This window comes from Procambarus clarkii, chromosome 89 (genome assembly GCF_040958095.1).
Source record: "Procambarus clarkii isolate CNS0578487 chromosome 89, FALCON_Pclarkii_2.0, whole genome shotgun sequence".
Taxonomy (NCBI): Eukaryota; Metazoa; Arthropoda; class Malacostraca; order Decapoda; family Cambaridae; genus Procambarus; species Procambarus clarkii.
In genome coordinates, this window is record NC_091238.1 from 6,932,410 (window position 1) to 6,956,008 (window position 23,599).

Sequence of the window (23,599 nt, forward strand, 5' to 3'; positions counted from 1 at the left end):
TGAATATAATCTAAAATTGTAAATCATTTAAATAAAAGTTCATGCTCTGTGATAATATGAAACACTTGTTTACTGAGAAATACACTACTGTATATGTAATGTAGTATTGCCTTGTAAAATTTATGCATATATGATTTATATTGTATTTTTATTAAATAAAGATAAAAATCCTATGAATTAAATATACAAGACAATATTTTAAATATATAAGGCACACTGTTTTCATCAGTGTTGCTGTTTTCTCAAAGTACATAAGAAAAAAAATTACAGGATCCACAATTCTAAAAAACGGGATCACAGAAATGAACACAGACATTTATCTCCATGTAACCAACAAAATGAGACATGGTTCGATTCCCTCGGCAAGATGAGACATTAGAGATACGTTTCGTTACACCTGATGTCTCTGTTCACCTAGCGGAAAATTGGTAAATTAGGCAGCTGTTGGAGAATGCATCCTTGGGAAGCTGGCCTAGGCCCTATAGGCATCTTAGAAGAACCTCGTTAAGGCCTAAACGGTTTCCTCTCCTTGTATTCACCTAGTTGTACTTGTGGGGGGACGAGGGAACCCGTCTCTCGACCCTTAATGGACTGGGATATAGGTTTCTATTGAGCTGGGAATGAAAAGTCATATACAGAGGAAGACAATCACTCTGTGTCATCAGTTCAGATGACATCAACCTTCCAAGGCGCATATGATGAGTCCTACAGCGTCATCACTTCAGGTGACGTCCTTTCCAAGATACGAAGGCACTTGATGTGTCATTTACACATCTAATGACATCAACCTAAAAAATGGATGTGGTTTGTATAAAAGTTTCAAAATAATGTTCGCATTTTCATTCTGAGTGCACATCGAAAGTGAAGCCTAAAGTACCAAAACCACCCAAAGGCTTAGACGGGTGAGTGTTAAGCTGAGGTGGGGAGGTTTTAGGTTGAGTAAGGGGGTCAGTGAGAGTTTAGTGGGGGGGGGGGGGTTCCCATGTCTCAGCTCGTTACACCGAACTGGTCGGGCTTTTCACCCCACATGTGCCAGTTTCACACTCAAATGTCTTCGATTTGTTCTCCTTAATTTGATATAATAATCAGATCTCTTCAACCACGTTATTAAAGAGTATACTTCTGGGCATTATGGGTTACAATTAGCTCTAAAATAGTCAAACACAGTTAGAAAATGATCAAGATTTGCTGAGGTGGCATCTATGTCATGCGAACATCCGAGAACACCACGCGGGTCGAGGGTTGTGTTCGGAAGCTTTAATTTTGACTTCGATCTGTGAGGCTGTTGGTCCAGTTCTCCAAACTGCCTCAATCCTGCCACTGGTCACAGTTCTGTATTATTTACATCACGTGGCAGGGTTATAAACAACTTTAGGGTTAGAAGTTAAGAGGAGAGGCTTATGGTTGAGGTTAGGGCTGAATGTGGTGTTGGGAGAGCGTGTGGTGGGAGGAGGTGAGGTTCACCCACATTCATCCTCCACCTCCACGCCTGCCACCGCCGCCATTACCACACATTAATGCGATCTATGTGAAAACGGCTAGTTATTGAGAGAGTTGAGTTTCAGCTCCGGGTCTTAGCCTCTAGACCTCCGCTGGATTGTTTTAGTTCTTCCAGCTCCGCCCTCTCGACTTGCACGAAATGCGTTGCATTTTTAACGTAGTCGAGGACAGGCTGCTGGGGCCGTCTTCCCTACCTCACTCCCAGACTCATTGGAATGACCCCTTAAACCTGATAATTACTTTATTTAACAGCCTTTCCCTGTCAACTCATTCGATCGATACGTGTGAGTATTGTTACGTCATGGTCATGTCCCCACTCTAAATGACCCGATGCTTTGGCGCTAATATATTCCCTGTTACGGCAGTTAGGAGCCACTCAGACCGGCTGGAGTGACGGCCTGGCTAACGAGGCTTGACTTAACCACCCCCCCATGCTCCTTAGCTCTCACCTCCACCACACGCCCCCCATCTAACAGGGTTCCCTCACTTTCAGTCCCCGACTCTCTTCCCTCCTTAGGGAGAGGAATGATCAAGGGAAAGCGCCAAGTCAGTACGACTGTATAGCACTGGGAAGCAGGGGTGCCAGATCCAAATTGCGGAAAGTAGCGAGCTGACGGCCAAAAAGTAGCGAATTTGTAATAAGAGTAGGCACCATTCCTTTCCCCAATTCCATCCCAAATCCGTATCCTGATCCCTTCCGAGTGCTATATAGTCGTAATGGCTTGGCGCTTTCACTTGATAGTTCCCCCACCCCTCCTGAATAATATTACGAGAGCAGTATTTACGGGCTATTCATGCCCGTGCCACACCTTGGGTGGCTTAATCTTCATCAATCGAGAGCAGTACGTCCTAACCAGACATTATATGATGATATCCTGAACAGTTGATGAATAAAAGTAATTGCGGAACTCCAGTTATCTAATACTTATCATAAATGGTATAAAACCTTATCATAAGCCAAGAGATTTGTAGATTGGAAGTAATAATAACACAGCTGATGCCATCTGTCGGCAGAAGAGAACACTATCAACTGGCTGGTCAACAGTGGCCATAAGGTACAGCTTACGCCATCTGTTGACATCAAATTACACTTATAACAAATTACCCCACAAAATACAACTAGCGCCATCTGTTTTTTTTCCAACGCACTATAAATAGCCAAACAGCAACCCATAAGGCGGGTTGTTGTGCTCGGGTAGGAGGTTCCAAGCTCCGCCCACAAGTGGTATGGGGTGCATAATCAATGGCATATCATTGGTAGAAACTCTTTGTTGACATTCACACAACAGCCAGTCACAGGAAGGGATCAGCTAAAGGCTCCATCCACTTAATAAATCATCTTTATTCAACACACCATCCTTGCTTATGACATTCTGCTTCAACATTAATCTACCTAAAAAGTGAAATGTTAAGTATTTAAAAATATTAATATAGTGATAATTAAATACTGCAGGATGTAACGAGTGTTACAGAAACACGGGCTGGCTACCTAACGTGTGACGTCATCAGTGGGGGTTGCCTCACACAAATAATGATACGCTGCTCTGCCCTCTTATTCGAGTAAATTATTCAATTAGACGGAGATTTCTGTCAGGTGCAAAACAGAAATTGTTGTTCTTTTTCACAACAACCTTGTTGTTGTGCACAAGGACCTATTTCTTAGTTTAAATTTTATTCATAAAAGAGTGTTGGTATTCCCCGCAACAGCCAATCACAGGAAGGTATTTCCGGAAGCTCCGCCTCCTTATGGACTCAGCACATCGCTCTAGCTCATTACTCTCTGTTTTCATCTCTTGTATATACAAACTGACTTTTTTCGATTACTGTTATAATTAATAATAGGAGATATAAAAGTTTTTACACAAAATGGTTAAATTCTGCCATTAAATGGACTTTGTCTGGTATACATACAAACATACACCAATTTATTACCATTCATCCATTATTAATTTCAAATGTAATGTATACTGTGTAGTTTATTCCTCTCGCCATTACTTTTTGCAATATTTGAAAGTTGTCTATTTATTTATCGATCTATCTATTATCTTGTATTTATATTTACAAGTTTCTGTGCTTGGAAGAAAACTCTGCATTGAATTGGGACTAATTTATTAAATAATATTATTTAGTATTAATTAATATTTACAATTATTATTAATTATAATTATTTATAGCTTAGATACTTTCATGTAACTCGCAATCGTACATTCTTAACATTAATAGCCCAAATTAGCACATCTTGCTTTTAAATTAGCCCAAAAAGTAGCAAGTAGCGAAATTAAAAATTTGGGAGCGCGGGGCTCTCAAAAGTAGCCCAATTCGCTATTTGTAGCCCAATCTGGCAACACTGCTGGGAAGGGATCAGGATAAGGATTTGGGATGGAACGGGGAGTGGAACGACGCAATAAATTAATGGAACAACGATGCTTTTTCGTGACAAACGCGCAATTTGCTTTTTTTTAACTTTGAAGAAAATTAAAAGCTGTTACGGCAAGGGCTCGACATTCAGCCAGGTTAGGTGAGTATGGCATGCCAGACAGTCTACCAGGTGGTGAGTATGGCATGCCAGACAGTCTACCAGGTGGCCACGTAGAGGGGCCTCAGGTGCCAGACGTCTACCAGGTGGCCACATGGAGGGGCCTCACATGCCAGACAGTCTACCAGGTGGCCACATGGAGGGGCCTCAGGTGTCAGACGTCTACCAGGTGGCCACATGGAGGGGCCTCAGGTGCCAGACGTCTACCAGGTGGCCACATGGAGGGGCCTCACATGCCAGACAGTCTACCAGGTGGCCACATGGAGGGGCCTCAGGTGTCAGACGTCTACCAGGTGGCCACATGGAGGGGCCTCAGGTGCCAGACGTCTACCAGGTGGCCACATGGAGGGGCCTCACATGCCAGACAGTCTACCAGGTGGCGACACAGGTTCTCAGACGCCACAAAATCGACCAGGTGGCCTCTCTGAGTGTCTCAGACGCCAGACAGTCGACCAGGTGGCCAGTCGACAGGGAAAGTGGGGACAACCACTATTGAGTGGCTTGGGTGGTGGGGGGTGACCCGATGCCCCAGGGATGGAGAACATGTGATGAGGAGAGGGGGAGAGCGGAGGGTAGAGGGGGAGAGGTTAAGTGAGTGACCACCAGGAGTCGTCAGTAATCGTTCTCCAGGGCAGTTAGCGACAACCGTCAGCTGGACATAATATATCCAATGAGAAGTTAAATTAAGAACACAATAATTATGTTACTTTCCGATTACATTTTTTGTGTGTGGATAGGCAGGCAGGAAGGTTACTCAGTAGACAAAATATTGAAGTTCTTGCGAAGCAGGATCAGGTATAACATTTGGGGTTTACGGCTCTTGCTCGGCGATATGGAAAATTTGTTTACAGAGAATTATATAAAAAATATATAAATGTAATAATTTCCCCTGTAAATTAATGTAAATACAATCTCCAATATTATAAATCATTTAAAGAAAAATAAGTATAACATTTAGGGGTTTAAAGTTCATGTTCTGTGATACTGAAACACTTGTTTACTGAGAATGATACTACTGTATATGTTATGTTGTATTACCTTGTAAAATTTATGTATATATGATTTATATTGTATTTTCTTAAATAAAGATAAAAAATATGAGAAGTTGAGGGTGACACAAATACAGAGAACACAGTACAAACATCAAATTCGAATTCAAAAACTTTTCCACAACTCTTCAACCTCTCGCTTTTTGGGGTGAAGGATGTAAAGTTTGTTTTTCTTTATTAAATAATATACAATATAAAGATCATATTTGGCTGGAGTGAATAGGTGTACAGGCCTTGAATAGACCTATAGCTATGTATTAGAGCGGTGTAGGCTATTGGTAGGCTACTAATTAGCAAACATTAAACTTACGGTATAAAATTAGAATCAGACCTGCATAGGTTAAATATAGCCTATGTAGAAATGAGAACTATAGAGTAAAGTGTGATAGGCGGACTGTTTGTGTGTTTGGAGGCTAATCTTGCTGATACCGTGTGTGTGTGTGTGTGAACATTTATGAATAGTTTTTGAGAGTTTGTAGTGAGATGGGAGAAGGTAAAGGAGAGTGGGAGAGAGACGGTGACGGGAGGGAGAGTGGGAAGGGTATAAAGCTGTACCACTGAGACATGCACTTCCCCGCTCCTGTGCCAGGTAAGTTCACTACGGGCTCACCATGGCCCGTGCTACTTTGGAAATTTTGTTCTAAGTAGCTGAATCTAAAACAATAACATACACTTTATGATAACACCAGGATGGAGATGTGGGTCTGTCTGCCCCGTCATTCACACCCGTCACGCGTACGGGTGTTCTGTCTGCCTCATTTATTGATTTACGTATTTATTTATTTTATTTATATACAAGAAGGTATACTGGGTTGTGAGAATACATAACATTGGTGTTCTTACGTTGTTGCAAAGCCACAAATACGAATGGTGAAATGGTGAACATGGCTCTATAGTTCATCTGTACACCTCTTGAGTCTAGCCATGATTATAACGATTTGTTCTTGTTACTGATAAAGGTTGTGAGTGATTCTGGTTGTTGGCGGCAACTGCCTTGAACCAGTGTACAGATTCAGTGCCTTATGTTCTGTCCTTCCGTCATGTACCTTGGCACAATTGTCTTCCCTGGTGATGCCTCTCATTTGCTGAAACAAGTTTTGGGGATAAAATATTAATTGTGGTCAACCTTCAGCCCGTAAGCTTGCCTATTCCCTCTGTTTCCAGTCTGAGAAGGGATCCACGTGAACCTGTTTATCATTGAACAAATCCACAAGGGCCGTGATGAGGGTTCGAACTTAACCCCGGGATGATCCCAGGCGCTGCCTGAGTCGACTAAGGCAAATGAACAGGAATTTGTTCATTTGATGCATCACGCTATTGTGATTTTAGTCTGTTATTCCTTAATTTGTTTCCATTTTCTCGGCTCTTAATGTCAGCGTGTCCCTCTGCCTGGCTTTTCTTATGACTTTGAAGAACAACTCTTGAGTCCGTGTAGAACAAGGCTTCCCTTGTTGTTCTACGTATATCAAAGCCATACTAATTACAATTAACTTTGTTTATCTCCCATCGTTGTCTCCTTAATCCCTACACCAGTTGTAGAGAAATCACGCAAAGTAGAACCACTCTAGCAAGACCCAGAGTGTATTGTTAGATCCAGAGTGCAACCAAGAGAGAAAAACCTCCAGCTTTGTCCGGGTACAAGTGACAAACAACCCAGCAGGTTGTGTTGCTACTGGTGGGGCGTCGGGTACACGCTGTCATGAGTGACGCCTCCCCAGTAAACTCGCCCCTCGGGGTAACATTAAAACAAAATAGAAAGGACCACTAGCTAACAAGTCTGGAGGTCACACCAGACCACTCACCTAGGACCAGTCAAGGGCCACTCACCTAGGACCAGTCAAGGGCCACTCATCTAGGACCAGTCAAGGGCCACTCACGGGTGCTTGTGTTACTAGGGCAAGCTCTCGGCCTCGACTCTGAAACAAAATCAATACACATGCGGCTACGCCAGCACGACCCCCGCCGGGCGTTCAGCTGGGCCTCTCATCTTTAGTGCGCCGCCGCTGCACAAGAGCGCCAGCACTGCTCTGGAACGCATGTATACCTGGGGAGAGCTTACACCTACCTGCGCCCGGCTATAGTTACACTCTGGTGTAGTTGGTGGAGTGGCAGAGTGTGTGGTGAATGCCACGACATCCACCACCACCACTACTACCTGTCTGCCCCCTACCTCATCTCGTGCTAACGAGGGACGTCTTGAAGCAGCAGCATCATTTCTTTACCTCAGAGGCCGTGTCGTGTCGTCCTCACCTCGCCTATCTCAACAGATGTTACAATGATTCTCTTCTACTTAACATAATAACGGATGAGTGTACATTTATGCTTCAGTACATACGTAAATAGCTTTTGAAATGAACCGGCTAGGAAGGGAGTCTGTTTACAGGGCTGGCAGAGCAGGTGGTGGGCCAGGCAGCCCACTCCGTCAGGAGCGGCGACCTGTGGGGGAGTATATACGTGCCTTGCGGGGAGTTTGGCGTTACGGGCTCACCATAGCCCGTGCTACATGGACATTTCGTTCTGAGTAGCTAAATCTAAAACAAGAAACAACAGTCTGGCGACGCAGCAGGCTCCTGTAGGCTGCCTCTGTATAGTGGTGATGGCTCTTGAGGAATTAAGAACATAAGAACATAAGAACAAAGGTAACTGCAGAAGGCCTATTGGCCCATACGAGTCAGCTCCTATTCTATAACCACCCAATCCCACTCATATACTTGTCCAACCCGTGCTTGAAACAATCGAGGGACCCCACCTCCACAATGTTACGCGGCAATTGGTTCCACAAATCAACAACCCTGTTACTGAACCAGTATTTACCCAAGTCTTTCCTAAATCTAAACTTATCCAATTTATATCCATTGTTTCGTGTTCTGTCCTGTGTTGATACTTTTAATACCCTATTAATATCCCCCCGGTTATGTCCATTCATCCACTTGTAAACCTCTATCATGTCACCCCTAACTCTTCGCCTTTCCAGTGAATGCAACTTAAGCTTTGTTAATCTTTCTTCATATGAAAGATTTCTAATTTGGGGAATTAACTTAGTCATCCTACGCTGGACACGTTCAAGTGAATTTATATCCATTCTATAATATGGCGACCAAAACTGAACTGCATAATCTAAATGGGGCCTAACTAGAGCAAGATATAGCTTGAGAACCACACCAGGTGTCTTGTTACTAACGCTGCGATTAATAAATCCAAGTGTTCGATTTGCCTTATTACGAACATTTATGCATTGATCCTTTTGTTTTAAATTCTTACTAATCATAACTCCCAGATCCCTTTCGCAATCCGACTTCGCAATCACAACACCATCTAGCTCGTATCTTGTAACTCTATCATCATTACCTAACCTCAGAACTTTACATTTATCAGCATTAAACTGCATCTGCCAATCCTTTGACCATTTCAAAACCCTATCTAGATCAACTAAATTATTTTTATTAAATTATTAAATTCTAGATCTAGATCTAGAATTACTGTGGGTTATTATGCTCATATGGTGCTAAAACTACCGCTCACAGGATGAGTATGGGGTGCACAATAAACTACCGCCCACAGGATGAGTATGGGGTGCACAATAAACTACCACCCACAGGATGAGTATGGGGTGCACAATAAACTACCACCCACAGGATGAGTATGGGGTGCACAATAAACTATCCACCTCCGGCGGCAACCATTAGGCTCTCTCCAAAAATTGGGTACACCTCTCGCTGTTTATCGCCTAGTTATGTAGATTTGACCAAGTAAATTCCAAACCAAACTTTATTCACATCCTCCATCTTTAACTATAGTATTCTAATAAGATTACTATTGTAACCTTGTAATGTAACTAATGAACTCATTGAATACATATATATATATATATTTTATAAAATTATTTATCGAACAACGTCCTAAAGAAAACGGGAAGAGTAATGGGAAGATAAATCAATTTTGGCAAGAGACTTAAATATAATAATATAACAAAATACAAGGATTGGATACAATATCGCACATTTAATATATCTACAAAGTACCGTACATGCATTATGAAACACGTGCATTTTTTATTCAGCGGACAATGCAATGATGCCAGGTGTAAATCTTGTGTCAGTAATCCGTGACAGAACGATGCATTTGGCAGAAGCACGAGAGTAAATCCTAATATATTCAAACATCAGGAATTTTCGTTATCTGACGATCTGACAGAACCCACATAGAAGCGGCCTCATTTTACAACATAGCATCATAACAGTTAGTAAATAAGAACACAGGAGTTCTCTTTAGTACTGGGAAAACTTGGCGTAAAGGCTTGTAACCGGGAGCGTAAGTCAAGGACAGGAGAGATCGCACATGGGACTGTGAAGTTCCTGCGGCACGCCGACCACCATCAACCCACACCCTCGCCACCGCCTCCACCGCTCGCCCTATTTGGTCCACCTGAAGGCTATAAGTAAACCCCTGGAGGCCGCTGGAGAGGCAGTGTGGTGGTGTGCAGTGTGTGAGTGTGAGTGAGTGAGTGAGTGTCACGTCAGGGGATACACACATGAGAGACACACATCTCCACTCTACAGTCTCGACATCATGAACTCCCACGGGGTAAGTTGCTAATGCATATCTCACAAGAGACTTTCATCCGCCTCTTGCTGTTCTGTGTGTCACTGTTCACGTTGGTGTACTTGTATTCATATATACATGTATATGTGTGTAAATCACGAAAAATAAACACGTGATTAAAAATGTGACAGTGTCAGACCACGGAGGAAAATTGAAACAGGAATTTTCTTCAGTACTTTCGTATATTAATACTTCTTCTGAAGATGTATTAATATACGAAAGTACTTAAGGAAATTCCTGTTTCAATTTTCCTCCGTGGTCTGACACTGTCATGCATGTATATATATTATATACATATACCTGTATATGTTTTTGAGTAGTCAACAGGAGACGCGTTTTAGTCCATGCATTGCTAATTGAACAGAGATTTGTAAATTGAAGAACGCGTCATGGTATGTAAAACGCTTAGCTAACCGTTAGATAAATAACATCTTTGTAAATGGTAAATGTGCTGCAAAAAGATCGAAAAAAACGACAGTTACTGAACCTTTTAATGTACATAATTGTTATTTTCTACTTTTTTCGAACATTTTTTTATTATAAATATATTTTATTTTAAGAGTGCATTGTTTAGTGTGGTAGAAGCTCAATTTTAACATGTTTATACAGTTACTTGTATCTCATGAACTGCCAGCTAGCTGAGTCACGTGATCACAGCCATGACGGGGTTATGAGGTGTGGTGCAGGTGTTGCTGGTGGGGTGTGGTGCAGGTGTTGCTGGTGGGGTGTGGTGTAGGTGTTGCTGGTGGGGTGTGGTGCAGGTGTTGCTGGTGGGGTGTGGTGCAGGTGTTACTGGTGGGGTGTGGTGTAGGTGTTGCTGATGGGGTGTGTGCAGGTGTTGCTGGTGGGGTGTGGTGCAGGTGTTACTGGTGGGGTGTGGTGCAGGTGTTGCTGGTGGGGTGTGGTGCAGGTGTTGCTGGTGGGGTGTGGTGCAGGTGTTGCTGGTGGGGTGTGGTGCAGGTGTTGCTGGTGGGGTGTGGTGCAGGTGTTGCTGGTGGGGTGTGGTGCAGGTGTTACTGGTGGGGTGTGGTGCAGGTGTTGCTGGTGGGGTGTGGTGCAGGTGTTGCTGGTGGGGTGTGGTGCAGGTGTTGCTGGTGGGGTGTGGTGCAGGTGTTGCTGGTGGGGTGTGGTGCAGGTGTTACTGGTGGGGTGTGGTGCAGGTGTTACTGGTGGGGTGTGGTGCAGGTGTTGCTGGTGGGGTGTGGTGTAGGTGTTGCTGGTGGGGTGTGGTGCAGGTGTTGCTGGTGGGGTGTGGTGTAGGTGTTGCTGGTGGGGTGTGGTGCAGGTGTTACTGGTGGGGTGTGGTGCAGGTGTTACTGGTGGGGTGTGGTGTAGGTGTTGCTGGTGGGGTGTGGTGCAGGTGTTGCTGGTGGGGTGTGGTGTAGGTGTTACTGGTGGGGTGTGGTGCAGGTGTTGCTGGTGGGGTGTGGTGCAGGTGTTGCTGGTGGGGTGTGGTGCAGGTGTTACTGGTGGGGTGTGGTGCAGGTGTTGCTGGTGGGGTGTGGTGTAGGTGTTGCTGATGGGGTGTGGTGCAGGTGTTGCTGGTGGGGTGTGGTGCAGGTGTTGCTGGTGGGGTGTGGTGCAGGTGTTGCTGGTGGGGTGTGGTGCAGGTGTTGCTGGTGGGGTGTGGTGCAGGTGTTGCTGGTGGGGTGTGGTGCAGGTGTTGCTGGTGGGGTGTGGTGCAGGTGTTGCTGGTGGGGTGTGGTGCAGGTGTTACTGGTGGGGTGTGGTGCAGGTGTTGCTGGTGGGGTGTGGTGCAGGTGTTGCTGGTGGGGTGTGGTGCAGGTGTTGCTGGTGGGGTGTGGTGCAGGTGTTGCTGGTGGGGTGTGGTGCAGGTGTTACTGGTGGGGTGTGGTGCAGGTGTTACTGGTGGGGTGTGGTGCAGGTGTTGCTGGTGGGGTGTGGTGTAGGTGTTGCTGGTGGGGTGTGGTGCAGGTGTTGCTGGTGGGGTGTGGTGTAGGTGTTGCTGGTGGGGTGTGGTGCAGGTGTTACTGGTGGGGTGTGGTGCAGGTGTTACTGGTGGGGTGTGGTGTAGGTGTTGCTGGTGGGGTGTGGTGCAGGTGTTGCTGGTGGGGTGTGGTGTAGGTGTTGCTGGTGGGGTGTGGTGCAGGTGTTGCTGGTGGGGTGTGGTGCAGGTGTTGCTGGTGGGGTGTGGTGCAGGTGTTGCTGGTGGGGTGTGGTGCAGGTGTTGCTGGTGGGGTGTGGTGCAGGTGTTGCTGGTGGGACGTGGCGCAGTGTTTCGCTTGGTTAGTCAGGTTAAGCACCTCTGTGTCTCGCCAGTTACTAGAGTGGCGGGGATGGCCGTCTTGCCTATGTACGTCGATAACAGGCTTCCAAGCCCTGATAGTAAACCAATTTGCCAGTTGTTGCTGGTGTAATGAGGTCCAGGTTAGGTTAGGGTGCAGGAGTTCACTATTGTGGAAGAATAGTGTCAAAATTTAGGTATATTTGATTTATGTTGTATTTTATTAAATAAAGATAAAAAATTGTGAACATACGAGCCTAGTAAAATGCAGTTTTCAGTAGACACAATGGTACTTCGCCTATCAGTGTACCACTAACATTACTAGTGTACCCCAAGTGTCCACCTAGTGTCACAAGTGTACCCCAAGTGTCCACCTAGTACCACAAGTGTACCACTACCAGCACTAGTGTGATACTGTACTTGTGTTCATGAGAGAGAGAGAGAATGTGAGTGAGTGAGAGGAATGTCAGTCAGAGGCGATAGGCTACGTGACGCCACTTCCTGCGACTGGCTGCTCGGCGCCTCATTCGAGCGTGTCACGTTGAACCATTCCTCGCTGCCTTTCGTTCACCGCAACTAATATTCAATGCTTGTTTTTTTCCAGTCAGTAGTCTAAGGTATTCGTAGGATTATTCGATTCGTAGGGATTCGTATTCGTAGGTATTCGATTCAACGCCATTGCCTGAACCCCTGAACCTCCGTCACTTGTTTGATTAGAAAATACAAGGTGAATGTTCTTCACTGGAACAACGCGGCTCACACGGTGAGTGACGCTGCCCAATAGTGTACCTTTGGTGGTATGTTCTCTCACACGGTGAGTGACGCTGCCCAATAGTGTACCTTTGGTGGTATGTTCTCTCACACGGTGAGTGACGCTGCCCAATAGTGTACCTTTAGTGGTATGTTCTCTCACACGGTGAGTGACGCTGCCCAATAGTGTACCTTTGGTGGTATGTTCTCTCACAGGATGAGTGAGTTTACCCCTAAAACTCGCCTCTCGAGACATTTCCCAGGCGGGACAGGAATGGATGGGTGCATTTCCTATCACCTAATGTGCCTGTTCACCTAGCAGTACATAGGTACCCAGGAAGTAGACAGCTTGTGGGGATGCACAGAGCGGGGTCAGTAATTCGACCCTGGGGGAGGAATAACCTCGATATAAGCCTAACATGTTCTGTATGTCTGTCCCCTGACACAATATTTACAAGATAGTTTTTGATTCACACATACTTAATTGTTACTAGCAGTTTATAAAACATGACGATATATGGACTTATAAACAATTTCACTGTATCTGATCAACCTGACAGCTGGCGGGTAACCTGCACTGCGGGCAATAAGGGCACGCTCATGGCAATCTTCCTTAATATATCTTTATCTTAATTGTTTTTTTACACCAGAATTTTCTACTGGTAAGCAACAAAATCAAAGGCAATTATCACAGGGATACACACAAAGAGGCTTTTCCCCGTGTCTCGGTGCACACACACACACACGATATGATTATTTTGGTTCTGAAGTAATAAGTTGACAGGCCTTGAGCCCAACACCAAAGAGGAACTTGTATTACGATGTATTAATTATGCATGTAAAGTACATATAGGTGAGTGTGGTGGGTTTCATCATGGAAAAGGTCAGTCGTTAGCATAAGGAGGGAGGGCCTCGATATTCCTAATAGGCCTCCTGGCCTCCTGTATCCAATAATGGTAAACTATTTTGGACGGAACACGTTCCCTCCAGAGGGGCATGGTAGCCTACACGCTAAATATAACCAATACACGCTTAGAACATATTTTTCCACACTCATTTTTTATATTTTTTTCTATAAAATGTGCTTATATTCCTGGTAAGGATACTTAGGCTTTAAACCCAATAGCAAAAAAATAAACAACGTCTTCAAGTTACCAGTTACAGGAAATTCTACTGGGGCGACCACTTCTTGGGAAGGAGGGAGGGATGCGCTTCTAAGTAGTAAGTATAAATGATGGCAGTTATATATTTCAGGAATATGCACTGATAGGCTCGTGGGTTGTCTAAGGTCACATAAATTTTAAGACTGATATTGAGTGTTGTACAGTGATTCCTGGAGAACATAAGCGGTGTGTGGCGCGTCCATGGTCAGTCATCACCACAACCTCCGCCTCTGCTGCCCCTCCAACCATCACCTTGCACCGTTGCCACCGTCGCCTCTGCTACGCCTCCAACCATCACCTTACAGCGTTGCCACTGCCACAACCGCCGCCTCTGCTACGCCTCCAACCGTCACCTTGCAGCGTTGCCGCCACCACAACCGCCGCCTTTGCTACCCCTCCAACCATCACCTTGCAGCGTTGCCACCGCCGCCTCTGCTACCCCTCCAACCATCACCTTGCAGCGTTGCCACTGCCACAACCGCCGCCTCTGCTACCCCTCCAACCGTCACCAGGCAACGTTGCCGCCACCACAACAGCGCCTACTACCCAGGCCTAAGCGTCTGATGACTTGAATAGTAACCTGAGGAACATTAAACTAGTGGCGACGGCCCCTGGCGAGGGGTGGAAGGTTGCCTGAAGGAGCACACCGGCGAGCTGGAGGATGATATCATCCACGAGTGATTCACCCTGGCCCCGAGGGACCTCCCTCCCGCTTAAGTGGGAGGGAGAGGGGGATGGATGAGGGGGTGGCTGGGTGGGAGGGAGGGTAAAGTGAATGCGTGGAAAGGAAGAAGCAGAGAAAAGGATGGCTGGCAGGAGAGGAGGGAGAGTGGAAGAGGTGGGGTAGGGAGGAATGGAGTGAATATCAGTGGAAAAGGTAGGATTTGTATTTGGAGGAGGAAGAAGGAAATTGAGGAGTAAAAGAGAGGAGCAGATGGGAAGGGAAGAAGAGGTGGGTTATGTGATAAACAAAGCTGGGTGGGGCCCAGTATACAGGAAGAATTAAATTAACTCTTAAAATCCATTAAAAATGCAGAACATTGATTGAAGATATAAATGAGAGAAATAAATGACCAAGAAATTATTTATATATAAATAATTTCAGCAGAGATGGTACTTCTATATATGTATGTTGTACCTATATATGTATATATGCATGTTGTATCTATATATGTATATACTCGTATGTATGTTGTAACTATATATGTATATATACAGGTTTCTATATCTCAGCCTAGTATGTAGGTCCCGATTTAGATTGGAATTTATGAAAATAACGAAAATCACTTTGCCTGTTAGGCAAATTGGGCCTTGCATACTAGGCCAAGTAGTGCGTTCTGGCTATTAGGTACGACATATATATATCATATGATATACATATAATTTTCCAAGAGCAGTTGGTGGGTATTGACAGCTGCTGTCTAGCCACGCCCTGATATAAAGGCCTGTATGACATGGGCTCAGATGGACACTTGAAGGCTTCAGTAGCCAGTATAATGTTTCTCTCTCTATCTCGCCGCTGGTGTGACAGCTCAGTGGTCTCGAAAGATACTTAGATCTGTTAGCTTGTGAGTCACAGCTGTGCCGCATTTCCCACGTGGTGGCCGCTGGCTGTGGTGCATTGTGGGAGCCACACCTTGCTCCCTCTCACCCCCGTCCTCTCTCTCTTTCTGTCTCTGTCTCTCTCTCTCTCTCTCTCTCTGTCTGTCTGTCTGTCTCTTTCTCTCTCTTTCTGTCTCTGTCTCTGTCTGTCTGTCTGTCTGTCTGTCTGTCTGTCTGTCTGTCTGTCTGTCTGTCTGTCTGTCTGTCTGTCTGTCTGTCTCTCTCTCTCTCTCTCTCTCTCTCTCTCTCTCTCTCTCTCTCTCTCTCTCTCTCTCTCTCTCTCTTTCTCTTCCTCTCTCTCTGTCTCTCTTTCTCTTCCTCTCTCTCTCTCTCTCTCTTTCTCTTCCTCTCTCTCTCTCTCCCTCTTCCTCTTCCTCTCTCTCTCTCTCTCTCTCTCTCTCTCTCTCTCTCTTCCTCTTCCTCTCTCTCTCTCTCTCTCTCTCTCTCTCTCTCTCTCTCTCTCTCTCTCTCTCTCTCTCTCTCTCTCTCTCTCTCTCTCTCTCTCTCTCTCTCTCTCTCTCTCTCTTGTCACCGTGATGCTTGTATACTCTACTTGTAGATTTATTCTTTGTTCGGTGGTATACTAAAGAGTACAGTGTACTCTATATAAAAGTGAATATATGTTCTCATAGAACAAATCATTGAATCATATTGATGTATATATAAATCGTAGAAGTTAATTCTTTTGTTTCTTAGCCTCTTTCATTCACATATTTAAATTTATCATTATTTCAACTTAAAGGATAATTCAAATGCAAGTAAATATATTATGAATTTAAATTAAAAATAAGCCCGCAACATCCTGACGGTCGATAGCCGTTACTAAGACATCTGCAACGTAGTGCTTTTCAGAATATATTTTGTATAATAACGAATTGTGTGTTTTGATGTATATATAAGAAGATGCATTACACTGGAGGCTGATAATACAAATAAAATAAGGAAATAAACAATACGGCATCAAAGACAGCAATTATAGTCTATGCTAATATCCGGTCTGTGAGTTGGACTCCGCCAACGTATTTAGCTTCTTTGTTTTGTCATACTTTTCAATAATGCGGTTAAGTTAATTTATATTTGTAATGAAAACAATCGTTAAATAATCGCTAAACAATTTTTATGAAATTAAAATAGCAAGTAACAATCAATAAGGAAGTAGAAATTGCTAACAATTTCCCCGGCGCCGGCATGTTCGCGCCACTTTTGAACCAATGACAACTGGCGCCATTGTTGCCCGGCCAATCAGGGAAGGCGTGGCTGGTGACGTCAAGGTTGGTATAAAACCCCACGACCGGGTCGCATCTTAAACAGTTGAAGAATCGCGAGGGCATCGTCCACAGTTCCTTGTGATCTCGGCACCAACTTGTTTCCTAAATCCTTAACACTACAACACAATGGTGAGTGTATTGTATTTTGTGAGTGTGTGGGAGGGTTGATTTGGGATTATTTGTGCCATTTTTGGCGTGGGATGGTAGGAAACATGGAGTGTTGGAGGTGTGGCCGGCCGGCGCGGTCAGGGTGTGGCCGCACAAAGCATTTCCCCGCCATGTATCTTCAAGTTACTCATGATCCCTAAATATTGGGTTTTAACTTGTGCGACATTTTCCTGACCGAGCAAGTAGTTGGGCTCCAGTCCTTTCCCCCCGAGCACAATTAGCTCAACTCATAATCCTTTGAAAGCGCTACATAGTCGTAATGGCTTGGCGGTTTCTCCTGATAGTGTTTCCTTTAAATTTAAGATTTGTTACGGAGGATTTAAGGGTGTTTAGGCGGGCAATGCTAGCAGGAACCTGGCCTGTGGCCAAGAGGTGGCATTAAAGTGTTAAAGTAAAAATTAAAGTATTAAAGTAAGTTAATTGTGCTTCTATAGCGGTATGAGTGTAGCCTGATGTGTCGCAGCTCTGTAACCTCGGCCTGTCTCTTACATGAACTGAAACTAATTTACTTATAAAAGTAATATAACTGGAGTAAAGTAAAAGAATATACAAGTTGGGAGGCGTCATCCCGGGGCAGGTGAGCGACATTGGTGATGCGTCTCTTGTATTGATCTTTGGGGCCGGGTGCAGGTTACTGGGGTGTGGCTGTGGTCACCTAGTGGTGCTGGCGGGGGTTGAACTCTGGCTCTTGACGCCTGCCTCTCGACTGTCGGTCACTTTCTTTTGCTTGGTGGTGCACTCTCCAGTAGTTGGCTTCTGATTAGAATGTAACTTTTTCGCCTACATATAATTGCAGGAAGCTGATATAAAGTTGGCTGTAAATTGAGATGTCTACAGGTCATGATGACTTTTAGCTTAGAAATTTTTTGGGGAGAAATGGAACAAATTCTAGGTAAATTCTATTGAATTTTAACTTTCCCAAGACTATCCAAAATATTACTTTATAATATCTTGGCTATAAGACATTGATTAAACTATCCCAAGTGTAACCTTGGTTTAAATTACAAGGGGCTAAGTTATGAACATTTGGGGTTTTTAAAGTATTTAATCAATTTTAGGAATTGTTATATTGCTTGATATTGAATAGTGCTAAAGGATTCTGAAGTAGTGATAGTCTCCAGAGGTTAAACACTGGCTTAAATAACATTATAACATGGCAACTGCTATTTTTTATAAAATGCATACTCTATCAATTTCTCTGGTACAGGTCACTTTTGTATGGTTAACCAAAAGTTTAAATCTACCCAAGGCAAAGGCTAGCTTGACTATTTTTTAAAATTCTTATAAATATCTACCCTTAGTCTTTTACTTTCAAATGATATTTTCAAATGTCTCCATTGCACAGTGGTAAATCACTTGCCTGGCGCTTCATGAGCACTTTGGCCTGGGTTTATCCTGGCTGGGGAGGATTGACTGGGTGCCAATCCTTAACTATAGCCTCTGTTCCCCAGTAGTGAATGGGTACCATGTTAAAGGAATTGGCAAGTCGTATTCTGGGGAAAATTAGGATTGAGGACAAGAGTCCTCAATCAAAAACTTTGTACAAGTGATAGCCTTAAATAATCTGGCAGAAAATTCTGCTATACTGTATATATCGGGGCATGAAATATACTGCACACATGGCGATAGTTATCATGGCTGCAAATGTTAAAAATCCCATTCTCTGGAAATTGGAGCAAACTACTTTTGCTTGACTAAATATATGTAAGAAGCACTTATAGCTGCAGAGGTGACTGGGCAGTAACAAATTGTTTGATGCAATACACCTACTGTATTGGTCTAAAAAAAAAATTCTAGAAACCATGAATTAATTTAAATTGCTTTTTTCCAGCGTGAGTGCATCTCTGTCCATGTTGGCCAGGCCGGTGCCCAGATGGGCAATGCCTGTTGGGAGCTGTACTGCCTGGAACATGGCATCCAGCCTGATGGCCAGATGCCCTCTGACAAGACCATTGGGGGTGGTGATGACTCCTTTAATACATTCTTCAGTGAAACTGGTGCAGGCAAACACGTTCCCAGGGCTGTGTTTGTTGATCTCGAACCTACAGTAATTGGTGAGTGAATTGCATTTTCTTTTTGGAACATTTTATCATTGTGCCTACAGATGCTAATTTAGCCTAAATTGTGGTAAATCTTTGCATTAAAGTAGCATTGGTAGAATAACTTTGGGTTTTGTAAATATTGGATATTAGCTCGCCCCAGGCATCTTTAAATATGCACCACCTGATTTTGCATATAGAATACAAATTCTAGCATTTTTCAGTAACTGCAAATCCATCCCCCTCCTCAACCCTGTCCCTTTTCCTTCAACTTCCAATGGCCTTCAAACTCTACTCAAAGGCTCTACCCTGCTTGCCGTTACCATTAAAATTTAATTTATGAACTTTTACCTAATAATGTTGAATAATCTTTGATTAAGATAAATGAAGGAGAATATACCCACATAGGCAGCATGACAGCCTGATATTAGTCTACACTAGGCATGAATTTCCAAGTGGGCAAAAAGTGGCATCTATTTTAAGATGTATAGAAAAAAATCTAGGGCACTTAATGACACTAGCATAAGAGGAAATTGAAAGCAAGTATTTTTACAGTAGGTGTAAATGAAGTGATTGGTAATTATTGGTTGTTGGATTTGAGGAAAACTAAAAAAAATGCTGAAATTTCATAATAGGTTATGAAACATGAAACATTTCTTAAATTTGTAAGAACAGTACTTAAATGTGCCACTGTAAGGAGATTGGTGTAATTGTCATATAATTTGAAAGATTGTTTTATCGGAGTTGGCTGTAGGATTTGAGTGCTAGGAACGCAAATAGTTTAGTAAGAGGTGTACCGAAAGAAAATTTATTGTGGTAGAGTATTCTGTATTTGTAGCTTACTAGGGGAAGGTGATCGAGAGAAATGGGAATGTTAAGTGTTAAAGGAATGAAATTTTACACCTTTGTCCATATGTCGAAGATTGAATTCGTGTGAAAAGTATCAAGGGCTAATTTAAGTGTGGCATGATTCAAGGGGATAAATACAATACACTTGCACAAAGAGGAAATCTTAGAAAAGAACCAATGGTAACCAAACCTGACACTAGAAACTGGAGACTACATTTTTATCCATCCTGGACCATTTGATAATGCTTCCAACCCTACTAGTACTGTGCTCTGCCTTGGCTTCTTATCTGAACTCTACTCTTAATACCCTTTGTCCTCTTGACAATAAAGCTTGCCTTTCGTCAGAGGGACTAGTCTGGTGGCATACATCTGAATCTTCTTTTAACTTTGTCTTGTTTTGAACTAGATATGGACTCTAGGCTGGAGCTGAATATTCCTAGATTGGACTGACATTAGTGGTATAAAAGGTCCTGAACGATTTCTTGCACAAGGTTTCTAAAGGCAGTTCTTGTGTAACACTTCATACTAATCTTGTTCACACTTCTAATGCTGGTGTTCTTTTCCTGTTTTGTCCTTTCCAATACTTTGAGGAAACTGCTGTGCACTTAATGACACTAGAAGTGTTGCCTTTACTCTTTAAGTCTTGTCGAATCGGCTCTAATATACAACCTACCCAACATGAACCTAAATCCTGGCTTTGTAGCTGTTGAGTTTTCCCTTTCACAGTACATACTCCCGATTTTGTAAACTTTCTAACAAACGTAACCTAACATAAGGCTACCTTTATTTCTTTCATTACCATTTACTCCTTTTATTACCCCCATCATACCCTTAGCCCTATCTTTTGCCTCGCTTTTACCTTCCTCCAGGATTTCCTTGCCTCTTGTCTTATACCCATGCCTTTCTAGTATCTTCACATTCGACTTGATAATGGTCCAGGACGGACCGAAACTTCTTTTCAATTTCTAGTGTGGATTGGTAAATGTTCTTCGGCCATGTTATTGTGACTCGTCTGCATAACCGATGGTAGTCAAATATTTAACTTTATCACATGGAACAATATATAAAATGTTTTTGGCTATTGCTTCCCAGCCTCCTGGAGACACAGGTTTGGAGCAGTCTGATATAGATTTACTGGCAGCCAAGCTGCTTGAAAGTATGCTATTGTTACAAAGTTGATTTATTAAATTTTGCCAAAAATGCAAGTGACTGTAGATGAAATGGTCAAGCCATTTTTGGATTACAATGACTAATCCAAAATACAGCCATTGGATTATGGCTGTAATTTAAATGGTAAATGTTTTAGGCTTAGCTTTCAGTTAGATGTGCCTTAAAATTGCCTCCTGTCTTATGAGCAAGGTTATGAAAATGCAAGGAATCTGTTTGCTGGAACCTTTAATACTTGTGTAGGCTAAAATTGTGTTAATTTTTTTCTGGAAAAGTAGTCTTACATTTATTATTTTGCAGATGAAATCAGAACGGGAGTCTATCGTCAGTTGTTCCACCCTGAGCAGCTAATTACTGGCAAGGAAGATGCTGCAAATAATTATGCCCGTGGCCACTACACAATTGGAAAGGAAATTGTTGATATTGTACTTGACCGCATCCGCAAACTAGCCGATAACTGCACAGGTCTTCAGGGCTTCCTAATTTTCCATTCATTTGGTGGTGGCACTGGTTCAGGCTTCACTTCTCTCCTGATGGAAAGGCTTTCTGTTGACTATGGTAAGAAGAGCAAGTTAGAATTTGCAATTTACCCAGCTCCCCAGGTAGCTACTGCTGTTGTTGAACCTTACAATTCCATCTTGACGACCCATACTACTCTAGAACACTCAGACTGTGCCTTCATGGTTGACAATGAAGCCATATATGATATCTGCCGCAGAAATCTTGACATTGAGCGCCCAACCTACACCAACTTGAATAGGCTTATTGGTCAGATCGTCTCTTCAATTACTGCCTCTCTTCGTTTTGATGGTGCTCTTAATGTAGATCTTACAGAATTCCAGACCAACTTGGTCCCCTACCCAAGGATCCACTTCCCACTGGTAACTTATGCTCCTGTAATTTCTGCCGAGAAGGCTTACCATGAACAGTTGTCTGTATCTGAAATTACAAATGCCTGCTTTGAACCTGCTAACCAGATGGTAAAGTGTGATCCTCGTCATGGAAAGTACATGGCATGTTGTCTGCTCTACCGTGGAGATGTAGTGCCAAAGGATGTCAATGCTGCTATTGCTACAATTAAGACAAAAAGGACCATTCAGTTTGTCGATTGGTGCCCTACTGGATTTAAGGTTGGAATAAACTACCAGCCACCTACTGTAGTACCTGGTGGAGATTTGGCCAAGGTTTCACGCGCAGTGTGCATGCTGTCAAACACTACTGCAATTGCTGAAGCATGGGCTCGTCTGGACCATAAGTTTGATCTTATGTATGCTAAGCGTGCATTTGTTCATTGGTATGTTGGAGAAGGTATGGAAGAGGGAGAATTTACCGAAGCCCGTGAAGATCTTGCTGCCCTAGAGAAGGATTACGAAGAGGTTGGTGTTGACTCTGCTGACGCAGAGGGTGAGGAAGAAGGGGAAGAGTACTAGAGTACACTAGACCTTAGGACAATTCTTCTAAAACTGTCTTAATAAAAGTTAAAATTTAATTATTTATAATTACCCTTTTTAGTATGGCATTTATGATTAAAACATTTTAGTAGAGCTGGATCTCTACGAATTACTGTTAGTGCTATAAACCAAAATTTGAATATTGAGATAGGAAAAGTGAACATTTCATACTCGTCTGCCAGGCAGGACTGGCTGATTATTTATAAGTTACTACTAGATATGAACAGGGAACACTTAAAGAGTATGTAGTACTGTATATAGAGATTCTTGTAATGGATATATTTGCTTTAAAGTCAAATTTAATTTGAAGCCGTCTCATTCCTAGAGGAAGCAGCTCCACATCCATTACGGGCAACAATACACAATTACAGTAAAACTTGAATGCAAAGCTAACAATGCCTTTCTGACCAGCCAGTCGATGAACTTGTCCTACCAGTGTACAGTAACCTGCTTTTATCACTTTTAGATTAGCATCAATAAGTTAATACATTAAGGACGTATACACCTATTTTTTAATTGATTCACAAGGGTCCCAGTAGTACAGTTGGGTTCGTTCCCAACGCTCAATCTAAAATTCCTGACGGCTGGGCACATTTAGTTTCACCTAATGCCTCTGTTTACCTATCTGTAGGTAATTAGTCTGCTCATGGGGGGGGGGGAGGTGGTTAAATGATTTGGTGGGATCGTATTGCGGGGAACATGCTATTAAAGATTTTCCTGAAACGCTACGCGTGCATTCTGTAAAAGAATGTAAGAACACTATAAAATAAAAATTAATTCACGCGTAAACAAATGGCAGCCAAACACCAGCCTACACCTACTAATCCCATATTATATTGTAGATGAACAGTACTAGAGGTTTTAAAGTTAACAAAAATCATAAAATTTAGTATTATAAGGAATATTTTGATTTGTATCTTTAATTACATTGGAACAAAACTTATTTAACCAAAGCAGTGTGGATAAGAGTCCCTGGATGCTGTGCATTGCTTGGATGCAGCCACACAGTATTGTACTGTGTTGCTCGGATACAAGATAATGTAATGTGGCATTCAGCCTGAGAGCTGACTTAATGATGATGATTTTAGGTCTGCCCGTTTTGGGACAAGTTTTGTACACTATTCAGTAGTATAGAGTACTCAATAGTGTAGAATTTACACGTTGTTCTTGATGCGTGCGTTTTCCGCATCAGTTCTTTCTTGGCAAGGCT

The 23,599-nt window shown here is 43.2% G+C and overlaps 1 protein-coding gene across 2 annotated transcripts; it reads left to right on the plus strand.

Annotated features, from left to right (window-relative positions):
• The first annotated feature begins 9,555 nt into the window (after positions 1-9,555).
• Positions 9,556-22,427, plus strand: LOC123773448 (tubulin alpha-3 chain). Of its 2 annotated transcripts, none has more exons than XM_045767233.2 (3): positions 9,556-9,669; positions 18,715-18,937; positions 21,239-22,427. In XM_045767233.2, exons 1-3 carry the CDS (start codon positions 9,655-9,657, stop codon positions 22,366-22,368), a joined length of 1,368 nt encoding a protein of 455 aa, XP_045623189.1. In that variant the 5' UTR covers positions 9,556-9,654; the 3' UTR covers positions 22,369-22,427. The 2 variants fall into 2 exon arrangements, with proteins under 2 accessions (XP_045623189.1, XP_045623190.1); XM_045767234.2 differs by lacking the exon at positions 9,556-9,669 and adding an exon at positions 16,707-16,844.
• The last annotated feature ends 1,172 nt before the right edge of the window (positions 22,428-23,599 follow it).